This window comes from Temnothorax nylanderi, unplaced genomic scaffold, assembly GCF_030848795.1.
Source record: "Temnothorax nylanderi isolate EJ_2023f unplaced genomic scaffold, tnyl_v1.0 TNYL_tig0035_pilon, whole genome shotgun sequence".
Classification (NCBI taxonomy): domain Eukaryota; kingdom Metazoa; phylum Arthropoda; class Insecta; order Hymenoptera; family Formicidae; genus Temnothorax; species Temnothorax nylanderi.
The window spans coordinates 1120796-1140462 of record NW_027249097.1 but is presented as its reverse complement, the minus strand read 5'-3'; the positions used below and the strand labels follow the sequence as shown (position 1 = coordinate 1140462).

At 42.0% G+C, this 19667-nt stretch overlaps 3 protein-coding genes across 11 annotated transcripts; 2 read left to right on the top strand and 1 right to left on the bottom strand.

Annotated features, from left to right (window-relative positions):
- The first annotated feature begins 503 nt into the window (after window positions 1-503).
- LOC139771058 (NADPH:adrenodoxin oxidoreductase, mitochondrial-like) lies at window positions 504-9820 on the top strand. Of its 9 annotated transcripts, XM_071703526.1 has the most exons (7): window positions 524-855; window positions 2165-2536; window positions 6370-6751; window positions 7062-7411; window positions 7614-7832; window positions 8217-8432; window positions 8594-9820. In XM_071703526.1, exons 4-7 carry the CDS (start codon window positions 7292-7294, stop codon window positions 9428-9430), a joined length of 1392 nt encoding a protein of 463 aa, XP_071559627.1. In that variant the 5' UTR covers window positions 524-855; window positions 2165-2536; window positions 6370-6751; window positions 7062-7291; the 3' UTR covers window positions 9431-9820. The 9 variants fall into 9 exon arrangements, with proteins under 9 accessions (XP_071559622.1, XP_071559621.1, XP_071559624.1 ...); XM_071703521.1 differs by lacking the exons at window positions 7062-7411; window positions 7614-7832; window positions 8217-8432; window positions 8594-9820 and adding exons at window positions 3125-3204; window positions 3523-5111; window positions 5415-5958 and having other exon boundaries at window positions 504-855; window positions 6370-6668; XM_071703520.1 differs by lacking the exons at window positions 7062-7411; window positions 7614-7832; window positions 8217-8432; window positions 8594-9820 and adding exons at window positions 3125-3249; window positions 3523-5111; window positions 5415-5958 and having other exon boundaries at window positions 504-855; window positions 6370-6668.
- A 518-nt stretch (window positions 9821-10338) lies between these two features.
- LOC139771056 (testis-expressed protein 2) lies at window positions 10339-15861 on the top strand. The gene is made up of 7 exons (XM_071703516.1): window positions 10339-10591; window positions 10712-11894; window positions 11981-12361; window positions 12496-12667; window positions 12735-13219; window positions 13489-13561; window positions 13675-15861. Exons 1-7 carry the CDS (start codon window positions 10543-10545, stop codon window positions 14002-14004), a joined length of 2673 nt encoding a protein of 890 aa, XP_071559617.1. The 5' UTR covers window positions 10339-10542; the 3' UTR covers window positions 14005-15861.
- Window positions 15862-16454: 593 nt separating this feature from the next.
- Window positions 16455-19630, bottom strand: Metrn (meteorin). The gene is made up of 3 exons (XM_071703532.1): window positions 18649-19630; window positions 17284-17854; window positions 16455-17167 (listed from the first exon to the last, which is right to left on the bottom strand). The coding sequence occupies exons 1-3, from the start codon at window positions 18738-18740 to the stop codon at window positions 16958-16960; spliced, it is 873 nt and encodes a 290-aa protein (XP_071559633.1). The 5' UTR covers window positions 18741-19630; the 3' UTR covers window positions 16455-16957.
- Between the last annotated feature and the right edge of the window lie 37 nt (window positions 19631-19667).

Sequence of the window (19667 nt, the reverse complement as noted above, 5' to 3'; positions counted from 1 at the left end):
ACGACACGTCACGACTCGCAATTGCCGTACGAGGTACCTTCGCCTCGACGCCCTCGACATCTCCGTCTCGAGCGAGCGACACATTAATTCATTCACGACACTTGATACACACTTGATGCAAATTATTGAGCGCCTCGTCGATTATTCCCGCGAAACGAGGAGCAGGAATGCCAATCGCACGAACGAGCGCGCGTTCCGAATCAGCACCCACGGCACGGAGCACAAACACTTGACACCTGTTCGAAATTTATCGGGAGAATGACTGATTGTGAGTAATATCCGCAGGTGAGGGTACTCCGAGCGTCGGCAAAACAAGTATCAAGGCTGTCTCGCCGATGGAAATGATCGTCCGCGCGCCGACTTTGCACGTACGTTGCTGCGAAATCGGCGGACTCATTCAACGGTCGCGGTCGCGGTATTGCGACTGCCAAGGCCGAGGCCGAGGTGCCGACTGCCGAGTGCCGCGTGCCGCGTGCCTCGCCGACGCGCGCCGGCGGGCGGCGAGAGCGGCCGAACGTGATTCGGCATTCGGCCGGATTCGAAGGCTCCCGGCTCGACTCGCCGCGCGGCGCGGCGCGCACGCAAGTAATTAATACGTTAACGCGGCGGTCGCGGCGAGACGTTGTTGCTCGTGTAATTTCTTTTTCGTGAACGAAAAGAAATCCTCACAGGTTACAGTGTGTGTGTGTGTGTTGCAAGTTGAATGTACGCCGAATATTCTGTATTCTGTTTCTTCTCGTGTCGACTGCAACGTCTGCAACGAGTGGGATGGCCGAAAGGACGCCCGTACGTCGTATCACCCTCCCGTTCCTCCCGGCTGTGATTTGACGGGTCTCCTGCAATGTGCCGTGATCGGTAAGTGAATTGTGCATGAGAGACAAATGATTCGAAGCGCGACACATCCGAATCTTTAATAGAATCGTTGTCCCGCGTGTCGCAGTGAGACGATAACCTCGGAATTCGTGTCGTGTCTTTTGCCTCCGTTTCGATTTCTACTTCGCGAATGAGTGAATCGCGTGGAAAGACGCTTCGGTGAATAGCTCGAATCTCTCACTAAGCACGGGAATTAATAATCTATTAAGTAATTAAAGAGAATGATCGCGCGTTTGGCGTTATGTCACTTTGCTTGTCGCGATCGCGAACGATCGTGAACGAAGGAGCGAGCTTGCTCCAAAATGCGTATGAGCGTCGAGAGTCGAGAGTGCGAATTAACAAGCTCAAACGTGTGTATGCGAATACAATTGCGTTTTTCGTTCAAGAACAGACACGTAATTTGCTCGTTCACGTAATTCACGTAATTCGTTACGTTTACAAATGTTTCAAATTTATTTGTATGTGCTCCTAATCTAACTTTGTAGAAAATTAACATTAATATGTATCGTTTGTAAAAATTTCGTCGCGATCGTTCTTGCAGCGCGGTGATCGCGCATACCATAAATTCCATAAAAGTCCATAAAAGATAAACCATCGTCAAGATACTTAAAAATTATAAAACATTCCCTGTTGCTTGTTCCCCAAATATTATTCGTTTTGCTTACAAAATTGTCCATAAAGGCCTATATTATCTCGTATTCGGATCTTTAAATTTATAGGAGATACATATATCTTTTATTTGAAATAACTCAGACAACATACATGTCCAAAAGCGGGTCTTTCAGATGTCTTACGAAAAGATGGCTAAAAGACGTCTAAAAGACGTCTTATGTCCCGATTTTGGATATTGTGCTGTCTGGGAAGTGTGAAAGTGAAAGAAGAGAAAAAGTGAGAGAGGGAGAGATGAGGGCTATTAGATATTTAACATATAATATAAATATTTAAAATAAGTTCATATTTATCGATACATGTAAGATATTCTCGATTGTAATTGGTCGAGGTTCAGTTTAATATTTATATCTTACATGTATCGATAAAAATGTTAACTTATTTTATATATTTATATTATCTGTATGTTTAATATCTAATAGTGATAGTCCTCTCTCCCTCTCACACTTTTTCTCTTTCCGACACTGCCGATAAAACATCATTCTAGTGCGCGTCCGTGCTACATCGCAAATGTTATGTAATATATATATATATATACAACAAAATGATGTTTTATCGGCAGTATCGGAAAATGAACGTGGCTACGTAGTACCAATTTCGATAATGGATGTACTGGCGGTAGTGTACAGGGGCTTTCGACGGTCCCAGGAAAAAGGCCGGGATGGCCTCTCTCAGGCTTCTCTCTGGTGATGCTGTGATGTGGACTTTGCATTTTGCAAATAGACAAACAGAGCGAAAACACGCGAGAAGACGAATGACTACAAATGACACGAATAAAAACAGATAAAAATGGAATGACGTAAAGAAAAACAATTATTGTGAAAGACGGCAGGGATGGGAAGGGATCCAGTGTCCTTCCTTCGTCTCGTTAGATTCGTTAACATTGCCGATGGTTATAAATCGTCGGCATAACGCGACGAAATTGTAACTGTAGCGAGAGAAGACGACGGCCGGTGCGAAACGAGCGGCGACCCGAGTTGACACTAATAAGAGGGTGAGTTTATGACTTTCTTTTCTTTTGCTATTGTCGCGGACGTCGCGACAAGCGACAGTGCCGGCGCGCACTTTGCGGAACTAACCTCAAAATCGGCCAGTTGGAGTAACATAACCAGAAAAAAACCGCCATATGAAACGTCCACGTATGTATAGTCGCGGACAGAAAGGTTGTCCGAAAGGTTGTCCGACTTTGAGCCGTATTCATAGTATGAATACGGGTGTATAAGTCGGACAACCTTTCTGTCCACGAGTGTACATACGTGTTCCAGCAGCGGGTTTCTCCGAGAATTCGGACGAGACTTTGTCAGTTGTTCTCTTTGTCGACTCATCATTAATTGTATTTATCACGTGTGTACTATTTTCTATTATTTTCGATCTTGCCGTTCGAGACACATATTTTTAGATTCTGAATGGAGCAGGTAGAAGAACGGAGGGGACAAAATGTAGAAAAATGCGGATAAAACGAGCTTATACTTTTATTTTGTGTTTTAAGAATTAGGGCCGATATCACAGTCTCCGATCAACGTGATCCTCCGATTAAACTCACTCTGCATCTCTTTCTAACTGTCTTTTCGTCTCTTTCTAGGGGAACAGTTAGAAAGAGATGCAGAGTGAGTTTAATCGGAGGATCACGTTAATCGGAGACTGTGATATCGGCCCTTAAAGGTGCAAGGGACACAGAACTAACAATAAGAACAACGCACTTTAAATGTACTAGTCGTAATGCTTGTCGTAATGCTTATACTAATACACATCCTATTATTAATCCTATTATTATATTATATTATAAATTTATTTTTATCCCAGCTTTGTAGAGCCTGTGTTCCATTACTGCACGATTCTATCATATAGATTTTATCCCTGTGCGAGTCAGTTTCACATAAAATGTCGTCTTAACAAAGACACACTCTTTGTGTAGTAAGATATACAATATGTAACAAGATGGTGTGATGTGTCTTGACGCGGGACAACCGTAACTTTCAGGCGCGATACGAGCCAAAGACAAGGACTATAACTAGCAGGAAGAATACTGAATGAATTGTAAGAGCTGATACTGCGTGCAAAGAAAAGAGTAATTTGCAGTCCTGGTGGTGTTTTGAATTGTTTTACGCAACACGATGGAGAGGAAGGAGACGAATTTTTCTCCAAAGCAGCCGGAGACATTGCGATACAGGTACGATGAGTGTACCGATCTGTCATCTAGCATGCCAATACTATTTGAAAGACACTTTGCGATCTCGGACGTGCAACGAGACACGCAGACGTTACCCGAGCCGGGGTCTATGTTCGCGGAACCGCCGTGGCAGTTGGACCAATTGCAGAGGATGAAAAGAGTTCTGAACGAGGTGAAGAGCCGTCTGAATAACTTCAATCTCATCAAATGGCAGCAGCACACGAGCCGGATGAACGAAGCGGGCGACATCGTGCGCGCGGTGAAAGAGAGAACACAGGGGGAACTTGTGACTCAAGCGTGGTGCAAGTTCTACGAGATCGCCAGCAACTATTCTCTGGTGCCGTTGAACGAGATCTGCCGCGAAGACGGTAAGAACTTCAGGTCCGTGCACGTTTGCGAGGCGCCGGGCGCGTTTGTGACCGCTTTGAACCATTGGCTGAAGACGAACGCGCCTGATGTACGATGGGACTGGCTGGCTACCACCTTGAACCCCTACTGCGAGGGAAATTCGTACGACAGTATGGTCGCGGACGATAGGTTTATCAGGCATACTCTGAGGCATTGGTGCTTCGGCGACGACAACACGGGCGATATCATGGGCCTGAGAAACTTGGACGCTCTGGTGGAGAAGTTCGAGTCCGCCGCCGACGGAGGACGGATTCTGTTGGTCACCGCGGACGGCAGTGTAGACTGCACGGACGTGCCTGGAGAGCAGGAGAGCGCCGTGGCGCAATTGCACCTGTGCGAGACAGTGGCCTGCATGCACCTCCTGCAGAAAGGCGGTAACTTCCTGCTGAAGCTCTTCACTCTATTCGAGCACCAATCCGTGTGCCTGATGTATCTGCTATCTTGCGCCTTCCATCAAGTTAGCGTGACGAAGCCAGCTAGCAGCAAAGGAGGAAACTCGGAAATGTATGTCGTCTGCATGAATTTCAAGGGCAGGGATCACGTAGCACCGTATTTGCCTATACTCAGGCATCATTATGGCAACGTGCCGCCTGCGAATGCGATGTTCAGCCTGCGGGATATTCCGGACGATTTTTTACGGAGGATCGAGCAGTGCAGCGAATTCTTCAAGTACCATCAATGCCGGGTCATAATGGATAACATAAAGACGTTTCGCTCGAGGGACAATGATTCCGGCGCAGCACGATTTGTCAGGGGACTAATCAGTTTCAAATATCTCGAAGACTGCAAATTAAAAAAAATAGATCCTGCGAACGAGATAGTCGGCCGGGAGATAATCGAGAGGAACAACAATCAATTTATGAATAAAAAATTGCATGTCGATTCCTACAACGAGCGTTGCAAGAGGCAAAATTTAGGGCCGCAAGAGCGTTTGTTGCAGATATGGGACAATGCGAAAGAGATCGAAGAGCCGTCAGAAAAATTTTACGTTGTAAGCAAATTTTTCAATTACGTTCCTAAAATGACAATGTCAGTCTTTATAAATTAAAAAGCATATATATTAGTTGTGGTAACTTTTACCACAACTTAAAGAAGTTGCATTTTTCATAAAATAATCGTGAAAAACTTGAGATCGAGAAGCTAAAGAAACAAAATATTTTAATTTTATAATAATATTTACTGCAAAGTAATTTGTTCATAGAAACTTATATATTACTGCAGTTTAAAAAATGTATTACTGTATCTGAGAAAAAATCGTGGATACATTTACAACGTGATAATTTTACTTTTATAGTGGCACCTACAGGCATTACCGGAAGCTTTAGAGATACAAACAGGAAAGTTGTTTAACAAAGTACGCAGTTCGCGCTTTTGCGACTTGCAAATTCTGCAAATATTAATCAAAATTGACAACGTAATGCAAGATATGCGCACCACCGTCTGCTTTCCACCGGCAGAAATTACGAGAGAGTTCGCACAGCAGATCGATCGGAATCACGAGATACTAAGCTTCCAATTCGTTCAGGATTACGACAGTCATCGGACAATTGCCGAAATTTACGATCGATTAGAGAAGCTCCAATCCGAGCAAACACTCATTCTTGTCGGTTACCCTTTGCTAACGCAGTTAAATATTGGTCTCCTGTATCTCTTGGGAAATACCTTTAACAAGATTATCGTAGAAGTTCATGATAACGAAGGCTATCGTCTTAAATTGGAGACTTATCGGCGCAATGAGAAAGTACTGAATTGTTTACGTGAAATTTTGACAGCGTCGTATAACGCACGCCAAGAAAATAAGGCAATTTGGTCGATAATACCTATGAAAGTTTTATATGGTAAGATTCATGGACGCATAAATGAAAAGACGTTGATTTTATCCATTTTGATAACGTATTTCATACAAATATATCCTCGTTAAGTTAATATATCCTCGTTTTATACAAGGTATTTAGTAATAGGCACATTTTAGTGAACAAAACAATATTTTTTGTTAAAAGTTAAATGATTTTTTCTTCTTTATTTGATATACAATTATTTCTAGAAGATTGATATACATGTGTTGGACTTAATTAATTTAGTCACAGTCTTCTGTTGAGACTTTCAGTATCTATAACTCCGTAATGATTAAATGTTCCGTCGACGGAAAACCATTTCGGTCTTGAACAAGGAATATTGTCACTCGCATAAAAAAAATGCACCTATTGCTCTACGTTTGGTAGACCTTTGACGACGCATTTTCTTTCTAGAATGCGACCAGTTTCCTGCGATGATGCTACTTAATCATCTGATGATCAAACTATACGTTCGTCACGTTATCAATGCGATAGGCGATAAAAAGCTATAACAATGTGGGAATTATATACTTGATATATGATGATTGTATATAAAATTATAAATAATTATATGTGTGTATATGTATATAAAATTATAATTGTGGATTGTGAATGATAAATGGGAATATGTAAAGAAAAATATTGTCCTCTAAGTATACTTAATCAATTGTGGATAATATATATTTGTGAATAATATACATATGTGAACAGAGCTTTGTAAAATACGCATTGTGAAAAAAGTCATAAATAGGAAATAGACTGCATGCATGAGAAGATAGAACGTAAAACGAAAATGGTAATATATGTTTGTGTATAATTATTAGAGATTATAAGAATTCGTTCACAGAAAAAGAGAATTGTATATCTTACTTTCTTAAATATAATTTCAATTTCTCTGTTCTTTGTGAATCAAAGTGAAGAAGCACTGTCTACCGAAATTCTGTATTGTTATTTTATTTAAAAAAACGAAAAAAATTCGTTAATTTTGCTTCCGTTTGTCGTAATGACTCAATTCTGCTTTCTTTTGATTCTTGTTTCCCGCGATAATTTTGAGCGGTGATAACTTAATCGTACGGTAAATAACACGGACTAACAAATACTTTCAGATCCAAGGCATTTGTGGAACGTGCTTGTTTTATAAGAGGGATGAACACTATTTTGGAATCATATTTAATACATAGAACAGTGATTCTGCCTTCCTAAGAAAAGGACGTATACCACGGGTTATTCATGGGACTGAAAAAACAGTGTAGTGCAAAGGCTCAACGACTGTTTTGACACGTATCAAAACAGTGTAAAACTCAGCGTCACGCTTTAGACATCGCCGCACACAAAGATGAGATTCAACATTCTCAAGAGTTGCACCCGTTCGCTGTGTACCGTACAAAGCACACCACAGGTATGCATTGTCGGTGCAGGTCCAGCGGGCTTTTATGCAGCTCAACGATTGCTGAAGGTAATAACAATAGATGAATTATGTTATAATTAATGATAGCGTCAGTTTGATTAATTCCTCTGTACGTAATGTATGTTCTGTAATATTATAAGTCAATATAAGCAATTTGTATGTATGTAACAATTGTCTGTTAAATAATTGCTGTAAATATCCCACGCAAAATAAGGAAATGAAGATGAACCTGCGCGAAATTAATTAACAGGATTCAAGCACCGTGAAAATTGATATACTGGACAAACTACCCATTCCCTTTGGTCTGATACGCTACGGAGTTGCCCCGGATCATCCGGAAGTGAAGAACGTCCTTAATACGTTTCATAAAATCGCGACTAATTCACGTGTTGAATTCATAGGCAATGTTAAAGTTGGCACGGACGTTACTATTAAAGACCTGCGAGAGAACTATGACGCTGTATTGCTGGTACGTATCTGGTATTTCATTTCTTTAATTCGTAACTTTATGAGATCTAAGTTGCTTTAATTATGATTTATATTAAATTATACATTATTTTAATTATTATAATAATATAAAAAGAGAAAAGGATTGATTTTTATAATCGTCAATAAAAAATATTCAAATACTTCGAAAATACTAAAAATATCGAGATTATAAAATTTCTGGCAACTATATTTTACCTTTATATATTCTTTATTTATTATGTACTTTTAATTAAATAAGTGTTGTAATGATTAGTTTTTTAATAAGCAACAAGTAATCATTCATCATTTCTAATTGTTTATTCCAATTGGCGTATGATAAATCTTTGTTTAATTATGAATCATTTCTTTACTTTTTTTATTCCAGGCTTATGGCGCTCAATTTGATCGATTGCTCAATGTACCCGGTGAAAATTTAAACAATGTGATATCGGCCCGAAATTTTGTTGGTTGGTACAATGGAACGCCGGAAGATAAGAACCTGAAGATTAATTTGGATGTAGAGGAAGCAGTTGTCATAGGTCAAGGCAACGTGGCCATAGACGTCGCGAGGATTCTTTTGACGCCGGTCGACAAGCTAAAGGTACTACCCGATCTCTAACTTTCATTTTAAATTAGAAATTTTCTATCAGTAATATGGACGACGATGCTAAGTAACGTTAAAAGAGTTTGAAAGATTTGGATTATATGATTTTAAAAATATTTTTTAATTTTTGTGAATTGAAATCTCTCTTTTTACCTCAGGGTACCGACATCACGTCGTACGCCTTGGAAGCCTTATGTCGTAGTAAAGTGCGAAGAGTCTCCATGGTCGGGCGAAGAGGACCTTTGCAGGCCGCATTCACGACCGCGGAACTGCGCGAGATTCTCAAGCTGGAGGGCTGCAAAACTGTCTGGCGAGAGCAAGACTTCGAAAACGTACGGACGATTGTTCCGACCTTAGACAGAGCCCGGAAACGACAAGCGGAGCTCATACTGAAGTCTTTAGAGGAATCCAAGTGCGACTCGGTGCACGCTAAAGAGCTGCATCCAATCTTCCTGCGCAGTCCCGTCGAGTTTCACGGCGACAGCGAATTGGAGAGCATCCGATTTGCCGTCAATCGTTTGCGAGGAGAGACGATACGAGATCAGATAGCCGAGATGACCGACGAATTCGAGGTGATCCCATGCGGTCTGGGTCTGCGCAGCATCGGTTACAAGGCCGTCCAAATAGATAGCTCGGTACCATTTAATTCCGCGAAGGGATACGTGGAGAACATTAATGGTAAGGTCGAAGGAAACCTGTACGCCGCAGGATGGGCAGCGACTGGTCCAACTGGCGTCCTCCTGGCGACCATGACAAACGCGTTCCAAGTCGCTAGACTGATGCACAACGAATTGACGTCCTCGAACACGACGGGGATGAGCCGGCGGGGCTGGACCGGTCTGAGAGACATCCCAACGATGAAAGAGGTCCAAACTGTGTCCTACGAAGACTGGCAGAAGATTGATCGCGTTGAACAGGAGCGCGGCAAGCAGCGGGAGAAAGTGCGGGAGAAGATAGTCGACGTGGAGGAAATGCTGCAAATCGCTGGAAATTGAGATTGGAAGGATATTTAGAATTGGAAGAATATATAAAAAATTCAAACATTATACGTGGATGACGGACTGATCCAATCGGTCCAATCTATTTTTTTTTAACTTTAAAATCCAATTTGGAAATTGATTTTCTCCGAGTTCTGTTTTAACAAACTCGTTTAAACCATTGCGTCAAACCCTCCAATCTCTTCAATTAATGACTAAGGCTGTGGGTTGCTGCAAATTGTTGTAATAAATAACGAAATATATTTTTTTATGGTGGTTTTTTGTTATACTTTTACAGTAGTGTGAAGGTACAGGTCAGATTATATCTGATCAGAGAAGTTCCAGTGTATAAATAATTGATAGAGCGTATTTTATAAATAAATATAAATACCATAAATATTAATATAAGTACACGTTTTTTTTATACCGGTTGTTTATCTTTGTATTATCAGACTAAATACTAAATTGAGTAAAGGTCCAGCACTTCGGTAATGAAGACCAGAGATATATCGGCACGTGTTTATTCTTAACACATAGTCTCTAAACTTGTTTATATACTACTAGACTGTAATATTTATATTTATATTCTTCAACATTTATATAATTTTATATATTCTCTAATTTTTCTCGTTTTTCACTGCATTATAAACAACTCACCTTTATTGTTTTCAAATTTAAATTAACTTGACTAATTAATTTTGTAAAAATGGAAGAGCAAGTGAGAGAGACTGGGCGACTTACCTATTTCGCGCACGCGCACTCCATTTCGACCAACACTAACATCAAATGCATCAAAGACGCTGACGGAAGAGCTGCGTATGCGTACATTTGTGGCTGCAGCGCGAAGCGCGAGAGAGCGTCGAGTCCTTGGAAGGTATCAGATGTGTCGAGTGGTCGGAGCGACGTGATCGTTGATTATCATTGTTATTAGTCGCCGGAAGAACGACGGTGACCGATGCACCGTGACGCACGCTCAATCGTTTAGCATGACACCGCTACTTCGGACGATCTTCTCGTGAATAAAACGTCCGAGGATCCTGGTTGGCTCTCCCGATCGCGGAGCACCGATGCCGATGTCGTTGTCGATAAGCTCCTGATACGACGACCGCTGTTGCTCCGGGCGAGTAGCGATGGCTAGCAAATACAGCCCGGGCAAGATCACCCTGGGGATGTTAAAAGGTGAGTTAGGCGAAGCATCTATACCTGTCTCGAACAATTGCGTATTGATGACGTCCAAAAATTTCAAGTGTTTCGAACAAGTGTTTCGACTGGCTCTTATATTTTTTTTTCCTGCCGCAGGCAAATCGATTACCACATCGGTACCGGTGATCCACTACCGGGCCAATGACGACGAGCTGGAGGAGCTCTATCCGAGCTCCTCCGACGACGAGAGGCGTCTCACCCCGGAGTCCGACAAGAGGATACCGTCGAGCCCCTCCAAGAGCAGCGAGAACGGCCAAGGGCTGGAGAACGACGATAACGCGTCCGAGGGTACCCCGCCGTCCTCGGATCCATGGAAAGTGCTGTCCGAGATCAAGGGGAAGATCACGAAGACGTTCGAGGAGAAGATCTCCGAGATGAAGAGCGACAGGAAGAAGAAGAAGAAGAGGAGGCATAACAAGGAGCGTAATTCCAGCGTCAGCGACTCGGAGGACCTGGGAGACGTCACGCCGACCGATGAGAACGTCAACGACAAGCAGGAGAAAGATTTTGCTCGCGGTAAGGGCAACGCCGCGAGATTCGTGGGCTTCTCGCATGTGAGAACTGGCCTGAAGACGAAAAATTCTCTGGACGACAGTGTGGAGAGCGGCGTGGAGGCCGCCGAGTTTTCCGACCTCGTTCCCGAGCCGTTCCCTTTCGAGTCGCGGGATGATTTTCGCGCCGAGGACAAGGAGAACGACGCCAGTCGCGGTGTCACGAGCCAACCGGATGGATACGTGCATACGAAAGAAGTGACATTCAGCGCGTTGCTCTCTCGCATGAAGGATCACGTCTTTCAACAGTTGACGAAGCAGTTAGCTGCGCTGCTGGTTCTTGTGCTCGCTTTCTACTTTCTCATTCCATTGCCCGCCCACTTGGTGGGCTTTTCCGTAGGAGTCTTCGTCACAGTAGTGGTGTACAAGCTAGTGCAGAGGATCCGGGAAATTCTGGCGACGCCGTTAGATAGGAAACCCGTACCTGTAGTAGTTCCAGTATTAGAGATACCGGCGGCGGAGGAGCACGCAGTCCAAGAGAGATACGAAGGATGGTTGAACGAGCTGCCGTACACCTACGATCCTCACAACTATCACGTAGCACGTACGAAGTCGGTTTTCTTCAGTCTAGAAGGCGGAGTGCTGCGCGTTATGGAGACAAGAATGAAAGTACCAAAGAGGGCAGTGTGGGATGAGCCGAAACGAAAATATAAGTTTATCAGAAAACGCGCGTACAATCTTGCCGGTGCAAGAATAGAGCTGTTACCAGAAGGACTCACTCGGAGAAGGTGCGTGACTACGTCGTATATATAATTATTTCATACTTTTTGTCAAGTGTACACGCGCGTGAAGTAAACATATTTTTTGTACGCAGGAGATGGAGTAAAAAATATCCAATTTGCGTCACGATGGATCAAGGAGCGTTGGTAGACAGCACGAGTCTGAGCGACTGGACGGACCTCGGAAAAGAGTACCTCGAGGATGAAAAGAAAATTATCCAAATGGAAGGAGTCAGTGAAGAAGTTGAGGAAAGTACCTTGGGCGAGGAAACGAAAAGCGAGGATGAGGATTCCAGATTGGATTATTTCAAGGATAATGAGGAGGACGAGTTTAAGATCGACGAAGATGAAGACGACGACGATCTTTCGCAATCCAAGTCCATCAGGAGTATTTACGAGGACTGCCGCGACAACGAGGAGGCTAACAAGTGCAAACTTTATGTGTTCGCACGCGCCGACCGAGAGAAAGAAGACTGGTAACATCTCTTCTAAAATACCTCTCAAATCAATTTAAATAATAAAGATTCTAATTGAACTTTTTAATTGCTAAAATATAATTTGGAATTGCTTTTTTTCGATTATTAGAGCGTTAAGGTGAAGGATTTTTCAGGTTTCGCAGATTGACATCAGCGGCGTCTCTTTCGAGAAAACGACACTCAATTTGTTCCGTAAATGATTCCTGTGCGAATGGAAACTCTGCGCAGCCAGATGCGGCAGAAACAAAGTCGCCAGAGGCGTCTCCCGAAGTCACTTACAGTACCTATATGAGCAAGTACCTGAACGTAAGCAATGTTGCAATCGAATTAACGCCAGAATCCTTATAATCCTAATCGAGGGATTACTTTTCAGATGGATCCTGAGGGTTCTCCAAGGGAGAACGATGTCCTTTGGGTAAATTGTCTTTTGGGCCGACTGCTATTCGATATGCATAGCTGTCCGGAGACGATCAATCTCATTCAGGACAGAATACAACGTAAACTCTCTAACATAAAGCTTCCGTACTTCATGGAGAGCCTCCTTGTGACGGAAATGGTGATCGGACAGGATGCCCCGATGATTCATAAAATCTCTAAGCCGACACTCGATGAGCGGGGGCTCTGGTTCGATTTAAACATCACCTATAAGGGTAGCGTGACAATGACTGTAGAGACAAAGCTGAATCTAATGAAGCTGACACGTGCGAGCAGCGTTCCCGGTGATATCCAGGTTGATGAGAAACCTGTTCCTACCAGATCACCGATATTCGATAGCGATGTAGAAGATAGTCCAGAGACATCCACCGAAGACGAAGATATAGGACACATCACGTCGAGCGTCGCATCTAAAGAGACCACGTAAGCGCGAATTCCTAATTTAAATCAGCTCCAATTTGTATTGTCCCGCTTTTTGCATCTGTTTAGATCGTATGGCTATTGATATATATTTTATATATCTTGTATAAATAAAATCTCCCTTTAACATTAAGAAATCTATAAAATATCACAACATGTATGTGTTTTTCATCGGTCAAATAGATTTGTAAAAATTTTCCGTCTTAAAAATATATAAATGTATCATAATGAAATTGCTAATGATAGAATTAATAGGTTTTTGCATATTACAGACCAATACAGTCTTCTGGCAAGAAGTTTCTTAGCATGGTCGACAAGCTGAGAGCCAATAAGTATTTCCGACATGTAAGTGACACGTCTATAATTATATTCAACTAAGATGTGATGATCTGTCACTATTAATAACTAAGAAAACAAAGAGCTCGCGCTAATTAAACCATCCATCTTCTTCATCACAGGCTACAGAATTGTCTTACGTACGAAGAGCGATGGAGGGTGTTTCTAACACGGAGATCCGCTTCATGGTCAGCGTATCCGGGATCGAGGGCTGCCTCTTGATGAACATCCCTCCGCCACCCTCCGATCGGCTTTGGTACGGTTTCAAGACAGTGCCGAAAATCGCCCTCACTGTACAACCAACTCTCGGCGAAAGGACTGTCAACATTGTATATGTGAGCAACTGGATTGAGAAGAAGCTGCTCAGGGAATTCGACAAACTAGTCGTTCTACCAAATATGGACGATCTGCTCCTGCCACTCTGCCCAAATTATCCCTTTACCACAACGTAAACGAATCTTGCGCCGGCCAAAACAATCTCCAGCTTTTTTGTCTTTTTTTTTAAGTATATTTCGTGAATAACGTGTTTAACGTTGTTGCGTGTTGATCAAGAAATGGTATATTTTTCTTCAATATAGCGATTTATCGAAATTCATAGATAGAAACTTGTGAAAAAACTTGTGAAAAGAAAACTCAGATAATGTAGATTTAACTGTTTTTACACGATTTTTTAATATTATTAAGTTATTTTTAATATCACGTCGCGAAGAAATTTATCAGTGTAGCACCTACAAAAAAGCGGAGGAATTATTGTGATATATTATATACGTTACTTTACTTTGATAAAATCCAATGAAAAGATAGGAAGCAGGAGAGACGAAGTTTATTATGAGTGAGCATTATTTTTATTAGAATATGTAAAAAGATGTAGCGAGTGAAAGAGATGTGTGTACAAGGAGATAATTTAATTAATATTAAGTGCAAACCTCGCTGTTTATTTTATTTAGTTACATAATTATAAACATTTTAAAATTGAGTGAAATTGATGCTGCAGAGGAAAAAAAGATGCGTATCAATGTGATCGTTGAATTAGTCATTTAATATAGGCAGCTGATGAAAAATATTATTAAATTATTATTAAAATCGTAAAACAATTTTTTTGAGAGTTATAATAAAATTAAATAATCGGTAAATTTGGGCAAATACAATCAGGGCAAAATCATCAAAGTGAAAATATATGTATGAAAATATGAAGCAAAACGCTTTATAAAGCGATTTTATGCTTTCCTTTTGAAAGGTTCACCTGCAAGTTAAAAAATTCATATAAAAATATGAAATTATTTTAAGAAGAAGGTCTTACCTATCCTATACTTTACCTTTTTCTGAGCAAACATTTTGATTTTATTTCTAACTATATCAATCCCCCCCCTCTCGTTCGAAGCGTTCAGTTCGAGTAAAGCTTCTTTGAACGCTGGTCCCAATAGAGTACGAGCCAAATATAAAGCGATTTTCGCGCCTTCATAATTAGAGTTATTATAATCTAATGATTAAATTTATTATAATCTAATAATTAGGTTTGTAAACCAAAAATGTGTAGTTGCAATCGGCAAAATGTGTAAGAAAGCGTGATATGATAATTACGTTTATGAAGAACGGTAGAACAATGATCGTGTAGATTTCAAAACGCGATCTAAAGTATTAATTTTGCGTATGCGACTGTCGACTCGATAAAACAAAGTTGTGCTATGTCAGTTACTCGGTTTTCAAATAAATATGTGAATTTCATTTCTCCGTAGTTGCAAACCGAGAAACTTATAGTCAATGGCTTTTCAACGAATATAGCAGAAAGATTTACTCTCCTCTGTCTCTGGTCGGCTAAGCGAATTACTCTACTTGTTCAACGACACTAGCAAAAAAGAAAAAAGCGAGATGTTCATTAATGTATAATCGAGTATACAGTTTGTATCTACTAGCCAGCTTGATCTGTGAGCTGTGTTATTTTGTTTGATACTATACAAATATATACGTGAGCGTTCGTGTATTTGCGTGTCTCAGGGAGATTATATATAGATTAAATTCTGGATCCACAGTGTGATTTTGTGTTACGGTGGAGACCCACGATATTTTTAAATACACGGAATGTGTGTACAACCCTTTTATATCAAAACGTAAGACAAATCATATTACAAAGGCCAATTCTCATACGTTTAAAACTAATTGCAATAAAGCAAATATATTTTGTAAAGATATTTTTCAAACGACGTTCTGTTTAAGACTCATACCGTTGCCGAACTCGCATGGTTCCAGAATTAAATCACAGAGGTATATTAAAAAAGTTTTTGCAAAAATAAATTATTGTACATTATTAACTGTTTCTTTCTCTCTCTCTCTCTCTCTCTCTCTCTATCCTACAAATTCTTTTTCTGATTAAGTTAAGGAAATCGATATTTCGAAATTATGTAAATTGTATTAACGCTCAATTGTTGTATAAGTTATATGACTCTCTGTCGATTCAGATTCGTTATGAACAACTTTTCATTATGTACACAACACTTTATGTATTAAAAGTACAGAGTATGGACAGAGAGATGCATAATTTTTCTTCATTTCCAAATATCTTTATTTTTATACACATATGTTTTATCATACTGATATAAGAACAGTTATTCCAATCGGTATTGGAATTTATATAAAATACTTTTATTTAATAAATCTATATAAAATTGTCATAATTGTAATCAATATAAACAAAAAATATGTTCAACTCTGCGGCGAGTCGATGTACTCGTCCAATAAAATTCCAATGTACCTAGTATCCTAATCACTGCGCACTTTCTCTTGGCAACAGATTCTAACGGAATGTTGCTCCCGTATTAACTTCAAGAACGAAGGTGTTCGTAATTAAATTACAGACGAATTGAAGGGATTCAAGCTTCAAGGAAAATACAAATACGTAATAGAATCATAATCTCAAATATATTTTATTTCAATAAAATTCTAATACGTTATAAAACGTACGTAATAAAACGAGAAAATGATGGTTACGAAATAGGAAATAAGAAAAAGAAGAAATGAGACTTACGAAAAGGAAATTTTTAAGGGAAAGTGAGCGATGCATGGGATATTCTATATGTAACGGTTTCTCTACTCTCTAGAACAAGTATTAAGGCAAAGTGTGCTTTCTGTTTCTTCGTGCACGTTCCTCCACGTTCCTCTTAATACAACAAATAATATCACAGTTTGGAGATCGACAATCTGACAGTATGCGGTATGTACACAAAGAATGATGTTCCCTATATACAAAGGTATCCTCGTACAAACGGCTAGACCGGCAGTTTTCTATTCGGTATTGCTCTAACAGTGATTTCCAATTTCGTAAAGGCGATACTGTACTCATATCTATTGTGCATCGTGTACGTTCCTTTATATGGCTTTCCGCAGAAAATCACCTTAAAATCGCATTCGCTAACTGTGGAGGACGCAGGGCGCGTTGTCCATATCACGTACAATCTCCTCCCACGCCTCCAATCTGGGCGCGCACACCAGGGTGAGGTCTCCGAGACGTCGTTTGGCCATTATCACAAATTCGCCGAGGCCGTGTCGTGCGTCGCATGCCATCGGTACTCTCACGCGTATGCTCTTCTTCAGAGACGCCGTTACGTCGATTTCGTTACCCTGTAAATAAGCGTTATAATTTGTAATTGGACTTACACGAACGTTAAGCAGAATATATATATATAAAAAAAAAACCAAAGGCGAAGCGTGCCTTTCGTCTTATATAAAAGTTTTACCTCGGCTTCCTGAGGTACGTAGCGCAGAATCTTGGTGGCCCTGAGTATCAGCTCGGCAGTGTCCATCTCGAAGTTCTGCTCGACGGCGGTGACGGTGCCTTCGGCGACCAGGTCGCTCTGACAGTAAGCCTTGGCTAGCTCCTCCATGGAGCAAGGTCTGCACTCCTCCTCCTCGTCCGGCACGCGCAGCGTACCACCCTTCACGGAATTTGGCTCCAAGTCGTACTGCAGTTTGACCTTGGCGCTTTTGAAGGAATAATCGTCCTCCGCTTCCATGTAAAGCGCGGCCGTATGCTTCCGCGAGCGGAAGCACCGGTGCGAGAGCACGTGCTTGCCGTCGGACGGGGAGTAGATCTGCCTCAGCTTGCCGCTAGCTTCCAGGAAGACCCGCACAGGCCCGGAAATCTTGACGCAGGCACGGAAACCGAGGTAGCCGGAAGAATTGGTCCCCGAGAACGAGACCGGGAAGGAGAGGACCACCCTCAAAGCATCACGCGGATAACTCCATAGCACCGTTCCCCGGGCACAGCGCAGATACACCGGTCGGACACCGCCGCCTTCTCCTCCTCCGCTGTGCGAAATATTTAACTTTAATTAATCGTATCTGTTTTTATAAATACAGAGTGCTTGAAAAAAATGTTAACACTTATATGGAAGTGATTTTTTTTTTTTTAGAGAAACAGAACTGATGACACAAGATATCATGGTAACAAATATTTTGTCTTCAAAGTTTTCACCATCATTGTCTCAACACATTTATCTTGAAATCTATTCCAGGTGGTCTCCAGAGCCCTGAGGCATATTTCTTTAGGTATTGGCGCAAACACATATTCTGTCAGACATTTTACACATTGACGGAGAACAAGTAGAGACTGTTTGACGACAAAATACATTTTTTACCATGATATCTCGTGTTATCAGTTCTGTTTCCCTAAAAAAGTCATTAACAATTTTTTTTTCAAGCATTCTGTATAATATTATAATGAGAAAGAGAGAGAAAAAGAGAGCATACTGTTTAAAAATTATAAAAAAAGGAAAGAATAACTTATATTAATGCAGTGCCATGTTTAGTTGAAGAAGGTTGAAATTATATCAAACATTAAATATTATTTTATACCGTTATTAAAGACACAAAATATTAAAAGCTAGTCTATTTTACAAGATATACAAAAAAAGTAAGGATTACAGCTGATATTGTACTTTTAGAACGATTTATCTCCAGCTGCGGCCGAAGACTGGAGTATCATAGTGGCCACTTGTTACGGTACTGACTTGTGAAAGTTCATGAAACGCAGAGAGAGAGAGAGAGAGAAAGAGAGAGAGAGAGAGAGAGAGAGAGACTGTCTCACAATGAAAAATACAAACCTTCCGGACCAGTCGCACTGATCCGCGGCGGTATGCTCGTAGGCGGACACGCTGGAGATGAAAACGAGAACCGCGATCGCCGCGCGTACCATTTTTTCTTCTTTTCTCTCTTGTCGACGTTCTCTTTACACGTTCGTCGGCCGGTACGCGACGCGCGTCACATCTTCGACGCCTCGGGCGCTTTCCTCCGTGGAAATAAAGTCGCGATTTCGAGCCCGCATTCAAATTAAGTACTCGCAGGATATTCCCGTGGGCGTTCGCGAGGCATCTCAGGATTTTCAGTCGCTCGAAGAGCTCCCGGGGGAACCCCGAGATTCTTCCGGAGGGCACGCTCGCGCGATGTCTCGACACCAACGGTGCCAGCAGTAGCAGCAGCAGCAGCAGCAGCAAACTTTCTTTCCTTCGGTACCTTTCCAGATGGTCCAGAGCACCTCCCTCGTCGTACAGCGCAACGTTAAGCCACTCGAATCCCTCGAACCTGTTGCTCGAGGGGGAAAAAAGGCACGCGGAAGGAGGGCAAGGTGGTTCCCTATATGGCGGTCAATCCCGCCGTAGGGGTAAACGCTTGCGGAAGAATGTAAACAATCTCGGAGATCCCCGTCCGGCGATATTCCCTCTCGGATTCTCACCGCGCACCGCGCATCCTCCGCAACTCGACCGCCGCGACCGACGAGCGTCCCGGGATCCGGGGGGCACGTCCCACGAAGAACGAGAGATCTAACGTGACTCACGGAGCACAGTGCGACGCGTCCTCCGTTTTCTTCGGGGGGTCACCAGTCACCAATCCGGTCCACCGCGGCGCACCGCGCGCGAGAGAGCACTTCCTCTATTCCGAGATATATCATTTCCCCCCCGAGATCCTCCCACTCCTCCGCCGGTCCAACGGCACATGCGCAGAGAACGAGAACACGCGGGGTTTCCTTTCCCGCTTCTGTTGTGTCTACGCTACGCGCGAACGTCCAGGGCGAACGTTCACCGGTTTTATTACGAGTTACGAGATCGCCCGGACCCGGACGCCC